Source organism: Hyaena hyaena, unplaced genomic scaffold, assembly GCF_003009895.1.
Source record: "Hyaena hyaena isolate Hyena2069 unplaced genomic scaffold, ASM300989v1 scaffold_202, whole genome shotgun sequence".
Taxonomy (NCBI): domain Eukaryota; kingdom Metazoa; phylum Chordata; class Mammalia; order Carnivora; family Hyaenidae; genus Hyaena; species Hyaena hyaena.
Genome location: NW_024080832.1, coordinates 475351 through 490291, shown reverse-complemented (window position 1 = coordinate 490291; position 14941 = coordinate 475351). Strand labels below are relative to the sequence as shown.

Sequence of the window (14941 nt, the reverse complement as noted above, 5' to 3'; positions counted from 1 at the left end):
GAACACAGCCTAGGAAGCAAGATCTCAAAGCTCTTTGTAAGGACTTTAATTCAGCTTTCACAGTGACCCTGAGAAACAGGTCTCCTAAAACTTTCCCCCTTTTCTTTGCCTGTACATCACATTCTAGTAACTTTGGGGAGAAAGAACAGAGAGGTAAAAGGACAAAGAACTTTACCTCTATGGTCAAATGCTACATTTCTCCCCTCTTTGTCCCTGTTATAGTGAGGCAGGTAAAGAGGGACAAAAAGATGAGTAATGTAATAGAGCTGAGAATGGCGGACAGAATTACTAATTGCCCACTCCAGTATCCATTACTATCTGTAATAATAGAACCCCTAATCTTTTTAAAGTTTATTTAGTGAGGGAGAGAGGGGGAAAGAGAGCAGGGGAGGGGCAGAGATTGAGGGAGAGACAGAATCCCAAGCAGGCTATGTGCTATAAGCGCAGAACCTGAACTGGGGCTTGATCCCATGACCCTGGGATCACGATCTGACTTGAGCTAGTCAGTCACTTAACTGAGCCACCTAGGCGTCCCCCTAATTTCTTATCTGCATCCATGCCTGTCAGCAGTAAATAGCACATTTGCCATAGCTTTTACTTAGGTGAGGTCCCATGGCAAGAGAGAACATGTCTATTTTTCCTGCCATTTTTCTTTCCTGTTGATAGGAATGTGGATATGATGTTTGTTTGAAATGTAAGCAACATCTTGGACCATAAACTGGCAACAAAGGATGGTGTTAGCAAGATAGAAGGAGTCGAGGTCCCTAATGTTGAAGAGCTGCCATGAACTGCCTTCCTCAGACTTCTGTTACATGAAAGGGATCTAAACATACTTCTTATTGAAGTCTTGTCATTTTTTGAGTTTTCTGTTATGTGCAGCTGAATCTAATCTGATAAAAAAAAAAAGATACTCAAGGAGAAGAGGGATATTGACTCATTTGTCCTACTAAGAAGTCAGACAGTAAGAAACACCACTGTTGCATGATACATGCCATGAAGTAAGTAGGAGGCATAGGGAGTGCCAGATCAGGGGTGACTGCGGAGATGACACGAAGGGGTGGGAGTGGAGGGAACCACGGAGATGTTTAGTGCACCCACATTCCAGGTGGAGGGAACAGCAAGTACAAAGACTCTGAAGTAGAAGTCTCCTTAATTTTTGCAGGAACATCAGGGAAGTCAGTCTGCTCACAACAGCTAGAGCTGTTGAGAGGGATGGATAGGTTCATTGTCTTGATTGTGGTGGTGTTTTCACTGTTGTGTGTACACGTCAAAACTTTTAAAAATTGTGTGCCTTTCTATACGTCAATCATGCCTCAGTAAAGTCTTAAAAACGTCATAGCTACCACCAACTAGAAAACTACTCTCAAGAATCCTAAGAGGCAGTGACAACCCATCACTGTGCTTCTTAACTCTCGAGTTCTCTATAAAAATCACCTTTCCTTGTTGGCATAGTCTCATCCTTCTCTGGGCATTGTGTGTGTCCTCTTATGTTCCATACATAGCACATACCTACGCTGCACACACAGATGTTTAGTCATGAATTAGGAGATGTGGCCGTCCTGCCAAGCAGCTGAAGAAAGCTTCTGGGTCCGAAAGTGATCAGCTAGGTAATTTTAAAATGTATAGATGGTAGACTATTGCTCTGTAATAAGAAAGAATAAACTATTGATACGACAACTTGATGGATCTCAAGGGCATTGTGCTTGAGTGAAAAAGCCACTCTGAAAAGTCACATACTGCATGTTTTCATTGCTAATAAATGACAAAATTATCAAGATGAAGAACAAATTAGTAGTTGCCAGGGGTTAGGGATGTGTTGGGGGTGAGGGGTGCAGGAAATGTCTATAAAGCGGTAGCATGAGGGAGACTTATCGTGATGGAGTAGTCTGTGTCTTGACTGTGGTAGTAATTATATAAGTCTATCCATTTGGTTAAATGAGGAATTAAACACACCTACCAATATTGTGCTCATTTTTTAAAAGTTAACTTATTTTGCACTGGGTGTTATATGGAAACCAACTTGACAATAAACTATTTGTAAAAAAAAAAAGTTAACTTATTTTGAGAGACTGAGCTGGGGAGGGGCAGAGAGAGGCAGAGAGAGAGAATCCCAAGCAGGCTCTGTGCTGTTAGCATGGAGCCCTACATGGGGCTTGAACCTACAAACAAGATCATGACCTGAGCGGAAACCAAGAGTATAACCTTAACCAACGGAACCACCCAGATGCCCCTTTATTTTGCTTCATTTTATTGCACTTTGCAGATATTGTACTTTGACAAAGTTTTTGGCAACCCTATGTGGAGCAAGTCTATCAGTACCATTTTCCCAACAGCATTTGCTAACTTTGTGTCTTTGTGTCACATTTTGGTACTTCTCTTAATAGTGAAAACTTTTTCATTATTGTTATATTTGAATTGCTACACATCTCATAAAATTTTAATGGATGAGGATTTGCTTCTTATTGATGAGCAAAGAAAGTATTTTCTTGAGATGGAATCTACTCCCGGTGAAGCTGCTGTGGAGTCTATTGAAATGACAGCAAAAGATTAGAATATCAAATAAACGTAATAGACAAAGTAGTGAGGGCAGGGTTTGAGAGGATTGACTCCAATTTTGAAAGTCTACTGTGGGTAAGACACTATCAAACCGCATACTACATTCATACTACAGTGAAATCAATCGTTTGTGAAATGAAGAGTTGATCAATGTGATAAATTTCATCTTTGTCTTATTTTAAGAAATTGGCCCAGCCGCTCCAGCCCTTAGCAACCGCCACCTGGATTGGTTATCAGAGCCATCAACATTGTAGCAAGACTTTCTGCTATCAGAAAGATTACAACTTGCTGAAAGTCCAGATGATGGTTAGCATTTTTTAGCAGTAGGGTATTTTTAAGATATTTATGTATTCATTTTGAGAGAGTGTGTGCGTGCTTGCAGGGGAGGAGCAGAGAGAGAATCCCAAGCTGGTGTCCTATCATTGCAGAGCCTGATGTGGGGCTCAATCTCATGAACTAGGGGATCATGACCTGAGCTGAAATCAAGAGTCAGCTGCTTAATCGACTGAGCCACCCAGGCACCCCACAGTAAGGTATTTTTAAAAATAACTTATCTTTTAATTTACATCCAAGTTAGTCAGCACATAGTGCAATGTTAATTTCAGGAGTATATTTTTAATGCCCCTTACCCATTTAGCCCATCCCCCCCTCCCACAGCCCCTCCAGTAACCCTCTTGTTTGTTTTCCATATTTAAGAGTGTCGTATGTTTTTGTCCCCCTCCCTGTTTTTATACTATTTTTGCTTTTCTTCCCTTATGTTCATCCATTTTGTATCTTGAAGTCCTCATATGAGTGAAGTCATAATGATATTTGTCACAGTAAGGGATTTTTTAAAAAAAGGTATATACATTGTTTTTTAAGACATAACGCTATGGCACACTTAATAGGCTACAGTATACTATAAACTTTCATGTACTAAGAAACCAAAAAACTTATTTGACTTGTCTTATTGTGATATTTGCTTTATTATGGTGATCTGGAACCAAACTCAGCCTGCAATATCTCTGAGATATGCCTGTATCCGTTTCCTGGGTTTTATGTTACTGTGGTTATGTAAGATGTAAGTAACCATTGCAGGAAAGTGGGTGAAGGGAACACGAGACTTCTCTGTATGACCTTCACAACTTCCTATGAATCTATAGCTAATTCAAAAAAAAATGTTAAAAGCATTAAAGAAAATGGTATGGACTTAGGCTTCCAGAAAGATGGAGTAGATGTACTTTTCCCTATTCCTACTGCTAAGTACAGCTAAAACCCTAGAATGAATGTGTGTGTGTGTGTGTGTGTGTGTGTGTGTGTGTGTGTGTGTGTAAAACAAGCAGAAGAAGACTGAAAAGTGGAAAGAATGCAGACCTTGGGGACCCAAGGAACAACATAATGAGCTCTGGATTTTCTTTTGCTTCATATATCCCAGACTTGGAGCAGAAGCTAGCAAGTAAGAAATACTGATAGGCCATAGACAAAACACACCCCAAGAAAAGCCTGCTTTCTTTTTAAAACTTTTTTTAACAATTGTTTAAATGTTTATATATATTTTTGAGAGAGAGAGAGAGAGAGAGAGAGAGAGAGAGACAGTGAGAGCAGAGAAGGGCAGAGAGAGAGAGGGAAATACAGAATCCAAAGCAGGTTCCAGGCTCTGAGCTGTCAGCACAGAGCCCAATGTGGGGCTCGAACTCATGAACCCAGAGACTGTGACCTGTGCTGAAGTCGGACGCTTAACCATCTGAGCCACCCAGGCGCCCCCAAAAGCCTACTTTCTGTAGGCAAAGGACTAGAAAAGAGACAGCTTAGCAAGATAGAAAACTTTTAGACAATAACCACTTTACTCCACCCAAACACCACAAGGTAAAAACCCAGGCCCTATTCCTACTCGTGCCACAAAGGCCAAGTGAGGTGCTTATTCTTCCACCTAGTGAGGCTGCTCAGCATCAGCTATGGCGGCTTCCAAGGAAGTCCTCTGGTTTTTGAGGCCCTGGATCTCATCCTGGAGGCGGCTGAGGTTCTTGGAAATCTCCGTCCTGGTGCGATGGAGGTCATCCTGTGCTTCCCGCCAATGTCTGCAGCTCCTCGTACTTGATCTGGTACGTGGTCTCAGTCTCAGCCCTGCTGTGGTTGGCGACTTCCTCGTACTGGGCCTCGACCTTGGCAATGATGCCGTCCAGTTCTGGGGAGCAGCTGTTGTCCATGGACAGCACCACGGGCATGTCTGAGGTCTGGGACTGCAGCCCACGGATCTCCTCTTCCTACAGCTGCCTTAAGAACTTGATCTCGTCGGTCAGCCCTTTCAAGCAGGACTCCAGCTCCACCTTGTTCATGTAAGCTTTATCCAAATCCTTCTTGATGACAAATTCATTCCCCACGTCTGCATGTTCTTTAATCTCCTCCTTGTATTGATTCTTGAAGTCCTCCACCAGGCTTTGCATGTTGCCAAGCTCCACCTCCAGCTTCAGCTTCTCCTGGCCCAGGGTGTCCAGCTGCCCCTGAAAGTTGTTGATGTAACTCTCGAACATGTCCATGTTGCTCTGAGCAGTGTTCTGCAGTGCTTTGTCCCTGAAGGAGGCAAACTTGTTATTGGGGTCTTGATCTGCTCCTTCTCTTGAGTGCACACAGCCTGGATGTTGGGGTCCACCTCCAGCTTAAGGGGGCTCAGCAGGCTCTGGTTCACTGAGACAGCTGTGATGGCCCTCATACCCCTGGCTCTGGCGTAGCCCCTGACCACACTCATGTTGCTGCCCAGGTCACCCCGGAAGCTTCTGCCCCTGCCCACTTGGGACAGGGCAGAGCTGATGCGGGCGCCAGGAGTGGATGCTGAAGGCCCAGGGATTGGAGGTGGGCATCTTGTAGGACTTCTGGGTTACCCTGATGGACATGGTGGAGGCTGGAGTGGAGGCGAGGAGGCTGAACCTGACTGAGTTTCGAGAGGAGCAGAGAAGCTGCTTCTAGGGTCTAAAAAAGACTTTTTGTGCATCAAAGGACACACAATCAGGAAAATGAAAAGATGACTCACAAAACTGGAGAATTTTTTTTTCAAATAATATATCTGACAAAGGACTTGTATCTAGAATATAAAAAGAACAATTGCAACTCAATGACAAAAAGATAACCTGATTTAAAAGGGATATGGATATTTCTCCAAAGAAGATATACAAATGGCTTATAAGCCATGAAAAGATGCTCAACGTCATTAGCCGTTAAGGAAATCTACACAAATTCTTAAGCAAATATTAATAATAGAATTCAGCAATATATGAAATTATTTACCATGGCCAGATGAGGTTTATTCTAGGGATGCAGGTTGGTTCAGTATTTGAAAATCCATCAGTGGAATACACCATGTTAACAGGCTAAAGAAAAATCACATGAATATAACATTCAATGCAGAAAAAAAAATTTGAAAAAACTGACCATTTATTCTTTTTAAAAATTATTTAATGTTTTATTTATTTCTGAGACAGAGACAGCATATGCAGGGGAGGGTCAGAGAGAGAGGGAGACACAGAATCTGAAACAGGCTCTAGGCTCTGAGCTAGCTGTCAGCACAAAGCCTGACACGGGGCTCGAATTCACAAACTGCGAGATAATGACCTGAGCCAAAGTTGGACGCTTACCCAACTGAGCCACCCAGGCGCCCCTGAACATTTATTCTTGATAAAAACTCAGTAAAATAGGACTAGAGAACTTCCTTAACTTGATAAAGAGCATCCACAAAAAATCTACAGATAACATTATACTTAATGGTGAAAGACTGAATGAATGCTTTCCCGCTAAGATTGGGAACAGAAAATATGTGTGCTCTCACTGCAACAGCATTCCAACTAGTCTGAAGGATCCATTTGCTTCAAGCTTATGCACTCCTTGCTTGCTGACCAAAGTCCCATGGTAGGTAGCAGAACTAACATAGTCTTGAGATTTTCAGACCACTGGCCTTGAGGAGCGAAGGACCCCTCTTTCCCAGAAGATAAGGCCTGACTACATTCGAGAAAACGGTTGCCACTGATGTCAGCAAATCTGTTTAGGGTCATGTTGACAAAGGACAAAACTAACTGTGTGGGCACCTGCTTCTCCTGCACATAGCTTCCCTCCCTTTCCCCATAACTACTACTACTACTACTACTACTACTACTACTACTACTACTTCTCCTTCTCATCCTCCCCTACCCCTCCTCCTTCTTCTTTTTGTTTTAAAGAAAGAGAGACAGAGCATGAGCAGGGGAGAGAATTGGAGGGAGAAAGAGAATCCCAAGCAGGCGTCAAGCTCAGAGTGGGGTCTGATGAAGGGCTTTATCCCACAACCGTGAGATCAAAATCAAGAGTCATTTGCTCAACTGACTGAGCCACCCAGGCGCCCCACCCTCCCCCATGACTTCTTTAAAACCTTCCATCTTCCCTGGATGGGGTGGATGTCCCTGGATGGGAAGATGGGTTTTTGAGATGTTAGTCCACCATCTTCCCAGGTTGCCGGCTTCCTGAATAAAGCAACCTTTCCTTTCCCACCATCACTTGTCTCCCAAGTATTCATTTTCGAGTGGCAAGCGGCAGAACCTGAGTTCAGAATCAGTTCTCTGTCTGGTAACATTGCCAGTCTCATTAAACAAAGTGCCAGGAATTGCAGCCTGCTCTATAAGTCAAGAAAAGGAAATAAAAGGCACTGTATCAGAAAAGTAGAAATGCTCCATCTACAGAGTGTATTAATGTCAATGTTCTGGTTGGTTATATCATACTGAAGTTTTACAATGTGTTACCCTTGGGAGGAACTGAGTAAAGGATGCAGGGATATCTTTGCATTATTTCTTCCCACTGAAAGTTAACATACAATCATCTCAAAATGTTTAACTTTTAAAAAAGTATGGATTGGGCCCAAGTTCCTTTTATTTATATTTGATTTTAAAAATTATTTTTAAATGTTTATTTTGAGAGAGCGAGAGCGCAAGCATGAGTCAGAGAGGGGTAGAGAGAAGAGGAGAGAACCCTAAGTAGCATCCATGCTGCAAGAGCAGAGCCCGTCGTGGGGCAATAAGCCACCTAGGTACCCTCTTTTATTTTTATATGCTTTGCATTCTTAGCATTGCAGAAAAAGATAAACACATTAATACTATTGGTTAGACTATGAATTCTCCTATTCCACTTGTCCTTAGAAGGGCCATACTTTTTTTTAGAGCAGTTTTTGCTTTCAACAAAAACAACTCAGTCATCGAGCATGATGAATTGTTCAACAAGGATGCCGAATCTCTGAGCCTGAGCTTGGGGAAGCTATGTTTTACACAGCTGATGTCAGATATCCAGTCAGCTGCTAGGGTTCTCCAGGAAAAGAAGCACAAAAATGCAAGAAATTGCCTCAGGGCCCCTACAACTGGCAGGTGAATCGGGAGAGAGTGATAATGGTCAATTATGCTGGCAAGAAACTTCTTCCATGGGAGCTACTGGTTCCTGATATGTTTTTAGTTGAGAGGTGGGCAGAGGGACAAATAATGAGCCCCCAGGCTGAGGATTATTTGCTTCCCTTTTAAAAAGGTAATTTTGGGGGCACCTGGGTGGCTCAGTCAGTTGACCGTCAGACCTCTCTGCTCCTGAGTTCCAGACTGGCGTCAGGCTCTGGGCTGACAGCTCAGAGCCTGGAACCTGCTTGGGATTTTGTGTCTCCCTCTCTCTCTGCCCCTTCCCCATTCACGTTCTGTCTGTCTCTCAAGAATAAATAGACATTATTTTTTAAAAAAAGTTTAGGGGAACTTTTAGGGAAAAATTGAATTTACTATAAGGTACACATAGGAATACATGAATTTTGTTGTTTATTTTAAAATTTAACGTTTTATAGTTGACTATGCTTGAACTATCTCTGGAATCAGGTAACAACTGTATTACCTGTTGTTATATGCCCGTATCAGGTGTATGCCCGTATCAGGTGTATGTATTACCTATTCACAAATATGGATAGGTGGCCGGATTTCCTTTAAGCCTGTCTCCGAGAGTATTTTACCAGGATTTTGCTCTAAGATTTAAGTCCAGAAAACTGCCACCTTTTCACGTTTGCCACCGGTTCTACAGGTGTCCCCAGCATATGGGTTACACTTAAATGTATGAACGAAATAGAGTCGAAATAGCAACTAAATTGAGAGGAAGAACACTGGGGTCTAGTCCCGAGCCTCACTGAGTAGTTGTGACTTCGGGCAAGCTTTTTCAACTGTTCTCTCGGGCTTCAGTTCCTTACGTGTTAAGTAAACATTTGCTTATTGGTTAGTCAGAGAGAGGTTAAATGAAGCACGGAGACAGATGGTGATGCGGAGCCCCCTTCTCAGTTCTTTAGCCCAAAGCAGACGATGGCGGTGGTTCCAAGGGCCCGTGACGTTCTTGAGACTACTTGCCACTCCTCAGGCTGATTTCTGGAGTGGAGTTAGCTGGTGCTCAACCAATAGTGACCGTGTGAAGGAAGTGAATGAGAAACGGACCAGGCGCTGAGCAATTATCTGGCGAGTTCCTGCCAAAAATTACGAACTTGCCGCCATTCCCTTGTGCTTCGAAGCAACTGCGGGAGTGTGAACCTCGTACAGTTTAGAGGCGAAGCCTTCCAGATCTCTTTCCACAGAGCGGCTGACGGCAGGGAAGGAGAGAGAGTATCGAGCTAGTACCCCCACCCCGGTCTGCCGCTGCGCGTGCGCGCGCTCGCCCCGCCCCATCACCACGCGCCTCCCCGCCCCTCGTCACGCGCGCCTCTGTAGCAGCGCGCGCCTCCGGCCGCTGCGAGCCGGGCTGGCGGCGCGAGACCTCCGCGTCGCTCCGGGCTGGCTACCGCGGCGCCGCGCGGGTGGGTGGGATCGTGGAGGAGCTCCAGGCGCCGGGGCAGGGGCCGGAGAGCGCCATGGCGGCGGCTGTGGCGGCGGCATCCGGTCCCCGCGCCGCGGCGAGTTGAGGGGCCGCCCCTTCACGACTGAGGAGGCCACAGCTGCCCGCCTGCCTTCCACGCGGGCCGCGGCTCCGGCATGGCCGGGATCATTAAGAAGCAGATCCTGAAGCACCTGTCCCGGTGAGAGCGCCAGCGCCGGCCCCCAGCCGTCCCGGGGCCCTTCCTAACCCCCTTGGACCCTCCTCCCGTAAGCCCTGCTTCGGGCCGGTCTCCCTGTCTTCAGCCCGAGCCGGGACTCCGTGGCGGCCCTCGCCTCAACTCGAGCTGGACAGCTTCCGGCCCGCTCCGCTGGCCCCGACCGTTGTCACCACTCTGTTCTTTCCTCGCCCTGGGCCCTCCAGTGCAGGGCGCTTCTGCCCTGCGGGGGCACCTCAGGCTCTCCCCTCAACCCTCGCAGCCTCCCTATCCCTTCTGGCCGGCTGCCCCCTCACTCAGTTCCCCACACCGCCGAACAGGTCACTCCGTCCTCTCTTGCACGTCCCCCAGACACTCCGACCGTCCCCTCCGCGGCCCCGAGGGATGCCACCCTTTCCTACCCGCCCCCGTCGTGTCCTGTGCCCGCCTCCTTATCGGCGCCACCAACCCTTCCACCGCTTCCTCTCTCGCCTTCCTGGTACTCAGCTCCAGACCAGAGCCTTTATCCTCCGGTCCCTTCCAAATAAACCTGACCCCCAGTCCTTCATAATCCATCTGCCGCTCGGATTTCCAACTCCGACACCGGTTTCCTCCTTCCTAGAAGCTCGCAGCTCCTCCGCCGCTTCTTCGTTTGGCTGACCCTGTTGCATCACCCCTGAAAAGGATATAATCCCTGCACCCAGGGCCATTCCCTTGATCTCGGTTCTCCCTCCTTTGCTTCTCTTCTCATTACACAGACTGAATGGAGAAAGGTCATGAGAGTTGGGCGTAAAGTTTCAACAACCTTCCCTTTAAGATGTGGAGGATTTTTGACAGCCTGCGAAAAGAACTAACAAAGTCTACTTCTTTGCAGCCATTTATTAAGCAGTGTTATGTCCCTGAGTAGTTTGGGCGGGAGGGAGGTGTTTGGCAAAACCGTTTTCAGGTGTAACTGGGTGACTGCCGACTCCGGTGTTGCCGTTGCAGGTTGTCAGAACTGGTGTGCGCAGAAATTGGAAGCCTTTCACTTAGTTTTCGCTTCTTATTCCAGGCAGGGGTTGGGAATGCCTTAATACTTTTAGCCAGCCTTTGTATCTCAAGGGGAGAGCGATTCAAGCCTTGTCCATGCTGGTCAGTGGTTTTCAGGAGGTGGGATTAGGGAGGTGTCGCCAGTCAACACAGGGCACAGCGGCCTTGCACTAACGTATCTTTCCTGGTCTTTGCACTGCCTTGGTGAGTGGTTTGGCTAGTGGTATGGGGAGACGCTTTTGCTGCCACTGTATCCCCCCCTTTCTGGCTGATACTCTGGCTTATTCACTGTTAATTTTGATTTTAGACTTTAATTAGTAATTAGATTAACCGAAGTCTATTGATTAATCACCATATTGTAAAAGTAAAAGCAGATTAGAGGTTGGAGCTGAAAAGTGCCTTTGGATATTTTACTTGGATTAGCTTTCTAATATTTTTCAGATAGCATTCATCTGGGTGTTCCATGAGTTTGGTGGTTCTGTATAAAGATTTAAAAGTAGGACTAATGGGGGCACCTGGCTGGCTCAGTGGGTAGAGGATCTGACTCTTGATCTCAGGGTCCTGAGTCACTTAAAAAAAAGGTAGGACCAGGGGCGCCTGGGTGTCTCAGTCCACTGAGCATCGAACTTTGGCTCAGGTCATGATCTCGCAGTTCATGAGTTCTAGCCGTGCATTGGGCTCTGTGCTGACAGCTCAGAGCTTGGAGCCTGCTTTGGATTCTTGTCTCCCTCTTTCTCTGCCCCTCCCCCTCTCATGCTCTCTCTCTCTCTCAAAAATAAACACTAAAAAAAAGTTAGGACTAACGAATGTGAAGTGGTACAGAAAATTTAACTAAAGGAGAACTATTTATTTGCATAAACATAGAATCAGAGAATTTTAGGATTTAGAGATGATCTCACCCAACATAGCATTGGTTTAAGGGCCCAGGCTCTTTTCTGGTTTACTTTCTTCAACTGTAAAATGAGAATAGTAATAGTATCTAACTCAAAGGGTTATTATGAGGGTTACATGAATAAATATATGTAAAGACCTAGCACATAGTAAGTGCTCAATTAAACATGAGCTATAGTTATTTTTTTGGGCCATGATTTGTGTGACAATTTGATATAAGCTGTAGAATTTTCCAGAAAAACCCACATATGCAAACAGGTAATTTTTTATATAAATTCTGGGGGAGAGTTATGAACCCTCAAGCACATGCCTGAATCTTGCAAGCATCCTGGAACCTGGTGACTAACCCCTGACTAGTTTCACTCCCTCATTTTATGGCTGTGGAAACTAAAGCCTAGAGAGGATAAGCAACTTGCCCAAGTTGCAATGGGAGCTAAGGTAGTGGAATAGAATCCAGCTTAGTGCACACACATTCTGTGCACTCTTTATGAATATAGAGTTTTTAAAGAAAAAATTTAATAATACATGCAGACCTATTCAGTGGTTCCTTGGAGATGAACAAAGTATCTCTTTTTGATGAAACAGGAATAGCGTGAGGGACATTGGGAGAAATTTCTGGTTTCCTCAGTGTTGTGTGGTTGATAAGGAAGAGGAAGAGAAGGTTATTTGGGTCTGTAGTATCAGGGCTTCAGGAAAAGGCAGTAGGACATGGATCTGTTTGGGGGACAGGTCAGACTCCTTGGGCCTTTGGCCTAATCCTGTATGACATTTGTGTCTTTGTACGGTCTCTATGATATAGTTGCAGAGGCTAGCCTGCCTGGAGGGGAATTACAGCTTCTGTGGCTTACCATGTCTCATGGGGAAAGAGAACAGAGGGTACACTGAGTTACCTCAGTATGATAAATAAATGTTTTTAGGTGTTTAATAATTAAGGATGATGACAATGCCACTTGACCTGGAGAAGAGTGTCTTAAGAGCAGGAAGAATATTCCAGTGACTCTCATGTTTAATTTTGGCCATGAAGTTTAAGATATTAAAGTGTTTTGTTAGAATGCATCCTTCTTACTAGTAGAGTATTTCGGTAAACAAGATCTGAGGAAGGTGGTCTTCAAGATGTTTTTGTTATGGGCTGGCTCTAGGCCAGGCCCGGATCTGGGCACTAGGGATTCAGCAGGGGAGTGATGTAAATATCTTTTAAGGGCTTTAACCTATGGTTTGGATGACTGCTGTGTAATACAAATAGCTTCAATGCACAGTATTCATTGAAATTGACCCAGGGGGAGACCTTTACTTAGAAACAAAGGTAATCATTAAAAAATATATCTGAAATTGATTTTTCAGTAAATTGATTATTCTTGTTTTAGCTCACCTTAGCTAATGACCTTTTGTAAAAGACGGAATATGATTGATTGCCAAGTAAGTAAAGGGACTGTGGCTCATGGAAAGAGCATGGACTTTGGAGCCAGAGAAGCCTAATTCACCTGCCAGCTCTGTCACTTTTGAACAGGTCAGCATTTCTGAGCCTTAGTTGTCTTACCTATAAAAGATGAGAATAAGGAAGAATACTATGTACCTAGCAGATTTTTTTGAGGATTGGGTATAAGGTATTTATTATAGGGCTCAGCATATCAGTAGGGTTTAATAAAGAGTAGCTATTATATCATGACCAGAAAAGTTAGGAATACTGCCGGGGGCTGGGTGACAGCAACCCACTTGACTGGCCCTTTTAGAAACTTACGAGAAGTCTTAATTATTTGCTCTAAATAGCTGCAGGAAATGTGACCCCGAGTGACAGAGACACGGCTGATAGGGATGGTAGATATTTTAAAAACAAGTATTAGTGAAATCCAGAGGCATACAAGATTTCAGAGTCCTCTGGGAGAATATGAGACCCTACCGTGAGCTCAGCATTCTTAGTTCTGGATCAGTGCCTCCTCGTTATTACTCATCATCCTGAAGAGAGCATCGTGGCCACCACCCAGTGGACAGTGGGGAGCTGCAGGCTCAGAGAAACTGACTGCTGGCCCAGGGTCTGTTTAGGTGAAGGTTTGTAGTCGTTTCAACTTCCAGGTCATGCCTCTTTGTACTAGATTTTACTTATTATTGCCTGGATTTCCTAAATAATTATTTTGTTCATTTTCTTTTCTTTTTTTTTTGAGAGAGGGTGTGTGTGTGTGTGCATGTGCGTGTGTGCACACGCATGAGTGAGTGGGAAAGGGGCAGAGGGCGAGTGACAGAGAGAATCTTAAGCAGGCCTCACACCTAGTGTGGAGCCTGATCCAGGGCTCAGTCTCATGACTGTGAGATCATGACCTGAGCGGAAGTCAGGAGTCAGGTACTTAACCAACTGAGCCACCCAGCCACCCTGTGCATTTTCTAGTAATTGTCAAATCCTGTATGTCTTTCTTTCCCTTCTTCATTATCTTGTGTTGCTTCAGAATAAAGCATATTTTTTTTACTTAGCAGATACTTAATGATAATAACCAACTGTGTAAATAAGCACTTTACAATCTTATGATGATGTAATTCTCATAACCTTATATGATAGTTATTAGGCCTATTTTATAGATGAAGAAATGTGGCACAGAGAGGTTAAGTAACTTGCTCGAAATTATAACTAGTAAGTGATGGAACTGAGATTCACATGTAGGCACTCTGATTGTCTTTACTATTACGTTGCTATAAGCTTCTCATCTGCTGAATATTTCAAATTGAATGTACTCTTGTCACCAGTATGCATATGAAGAAACAATATTACCAGCACCCAAGAAGCCCCCTTATGTCTTCTGTCATTCTCTCTACCAAGGAGTAACCACTGTCCTGATTCCTAACAATATAGATTAGTTCTGTCTGTTTTTGTACTTTATATAAATGGGATTGTATGATATATGCCTCTATGTCTGGCTTCTTTAGCTCAATGTTATTTTTGCAAGATTAATCAAGTTGTAGACTCTGCATTTTCATTGTGTATGGCGTTCTATTATGTGAATATACCTCAATTTATTTACATATTTTACCATTGATGGACATTTGATTAGCTTCCCAGGTTAGGGCTATAATGAACAGTGCTGCTAGGAACATTCTACTATGTCCTTTGGTGAGCAAATGTACACTATCTATTGGGGATATGCATAAGAGTGGAATTTCTGGGCTGTAGGATATGCATGTGTTAAAGTTTAATAGGTGTTATTAAACAGTTTTCCAAAGTGGCTGTACCAATTCCCATTTCCACTGGAAGTATTTGAGAGTTCTGGTTGCTCTGCGTCCTTGCCAACACTTGGTAGTTTTCGTCTTTTTCATTTTAGCCGTTCTGGTGGGTATGTTTTTTGTTTTTTGTTTTTACTTTTTTTAAAAAAATGTTTTATTTATTTCTGAGAGACAGAGACAGCGTGAACAGGGGAGGGTCAGAGACAGAGGGAGACACAGAATCTGAAACAGGCTCCAGGCTCTGAG

General features: G+C 44.3%; 1 protein-coding gene and 1 pseudogene across 1 annotated transcript in view; one reads left to right on the top strand and one right to left on the bottom strand.

Moving 5' to 3' along the window:
* Positions 1–4465: 4465 nt before the first annotated feature.
* Positions 4466–5441, bottom strand: LOC120238170 (annotated as a pseudogene).
* A 3858-nt stretch (positions 5442–9299) lies between these two features.
* UHRF1BP1 (UHRF1 binding protein 1) overlaps positions 9300–14941 on the top strand; it is a 73467-nt gene continuing 67825 nt past the window's right edge. The window contains exon 1 of the mRNA XM_039241796.1: positions 9300–9574. Within this exon, the coding sequence (XP_039097727.1) occupies positions 9531–9574 (44 nt within the window). The 5' untranslated portion in view covers positions 9300–9530. The remainder of the gene's footprint in view (positions 9575–14941) is intronic.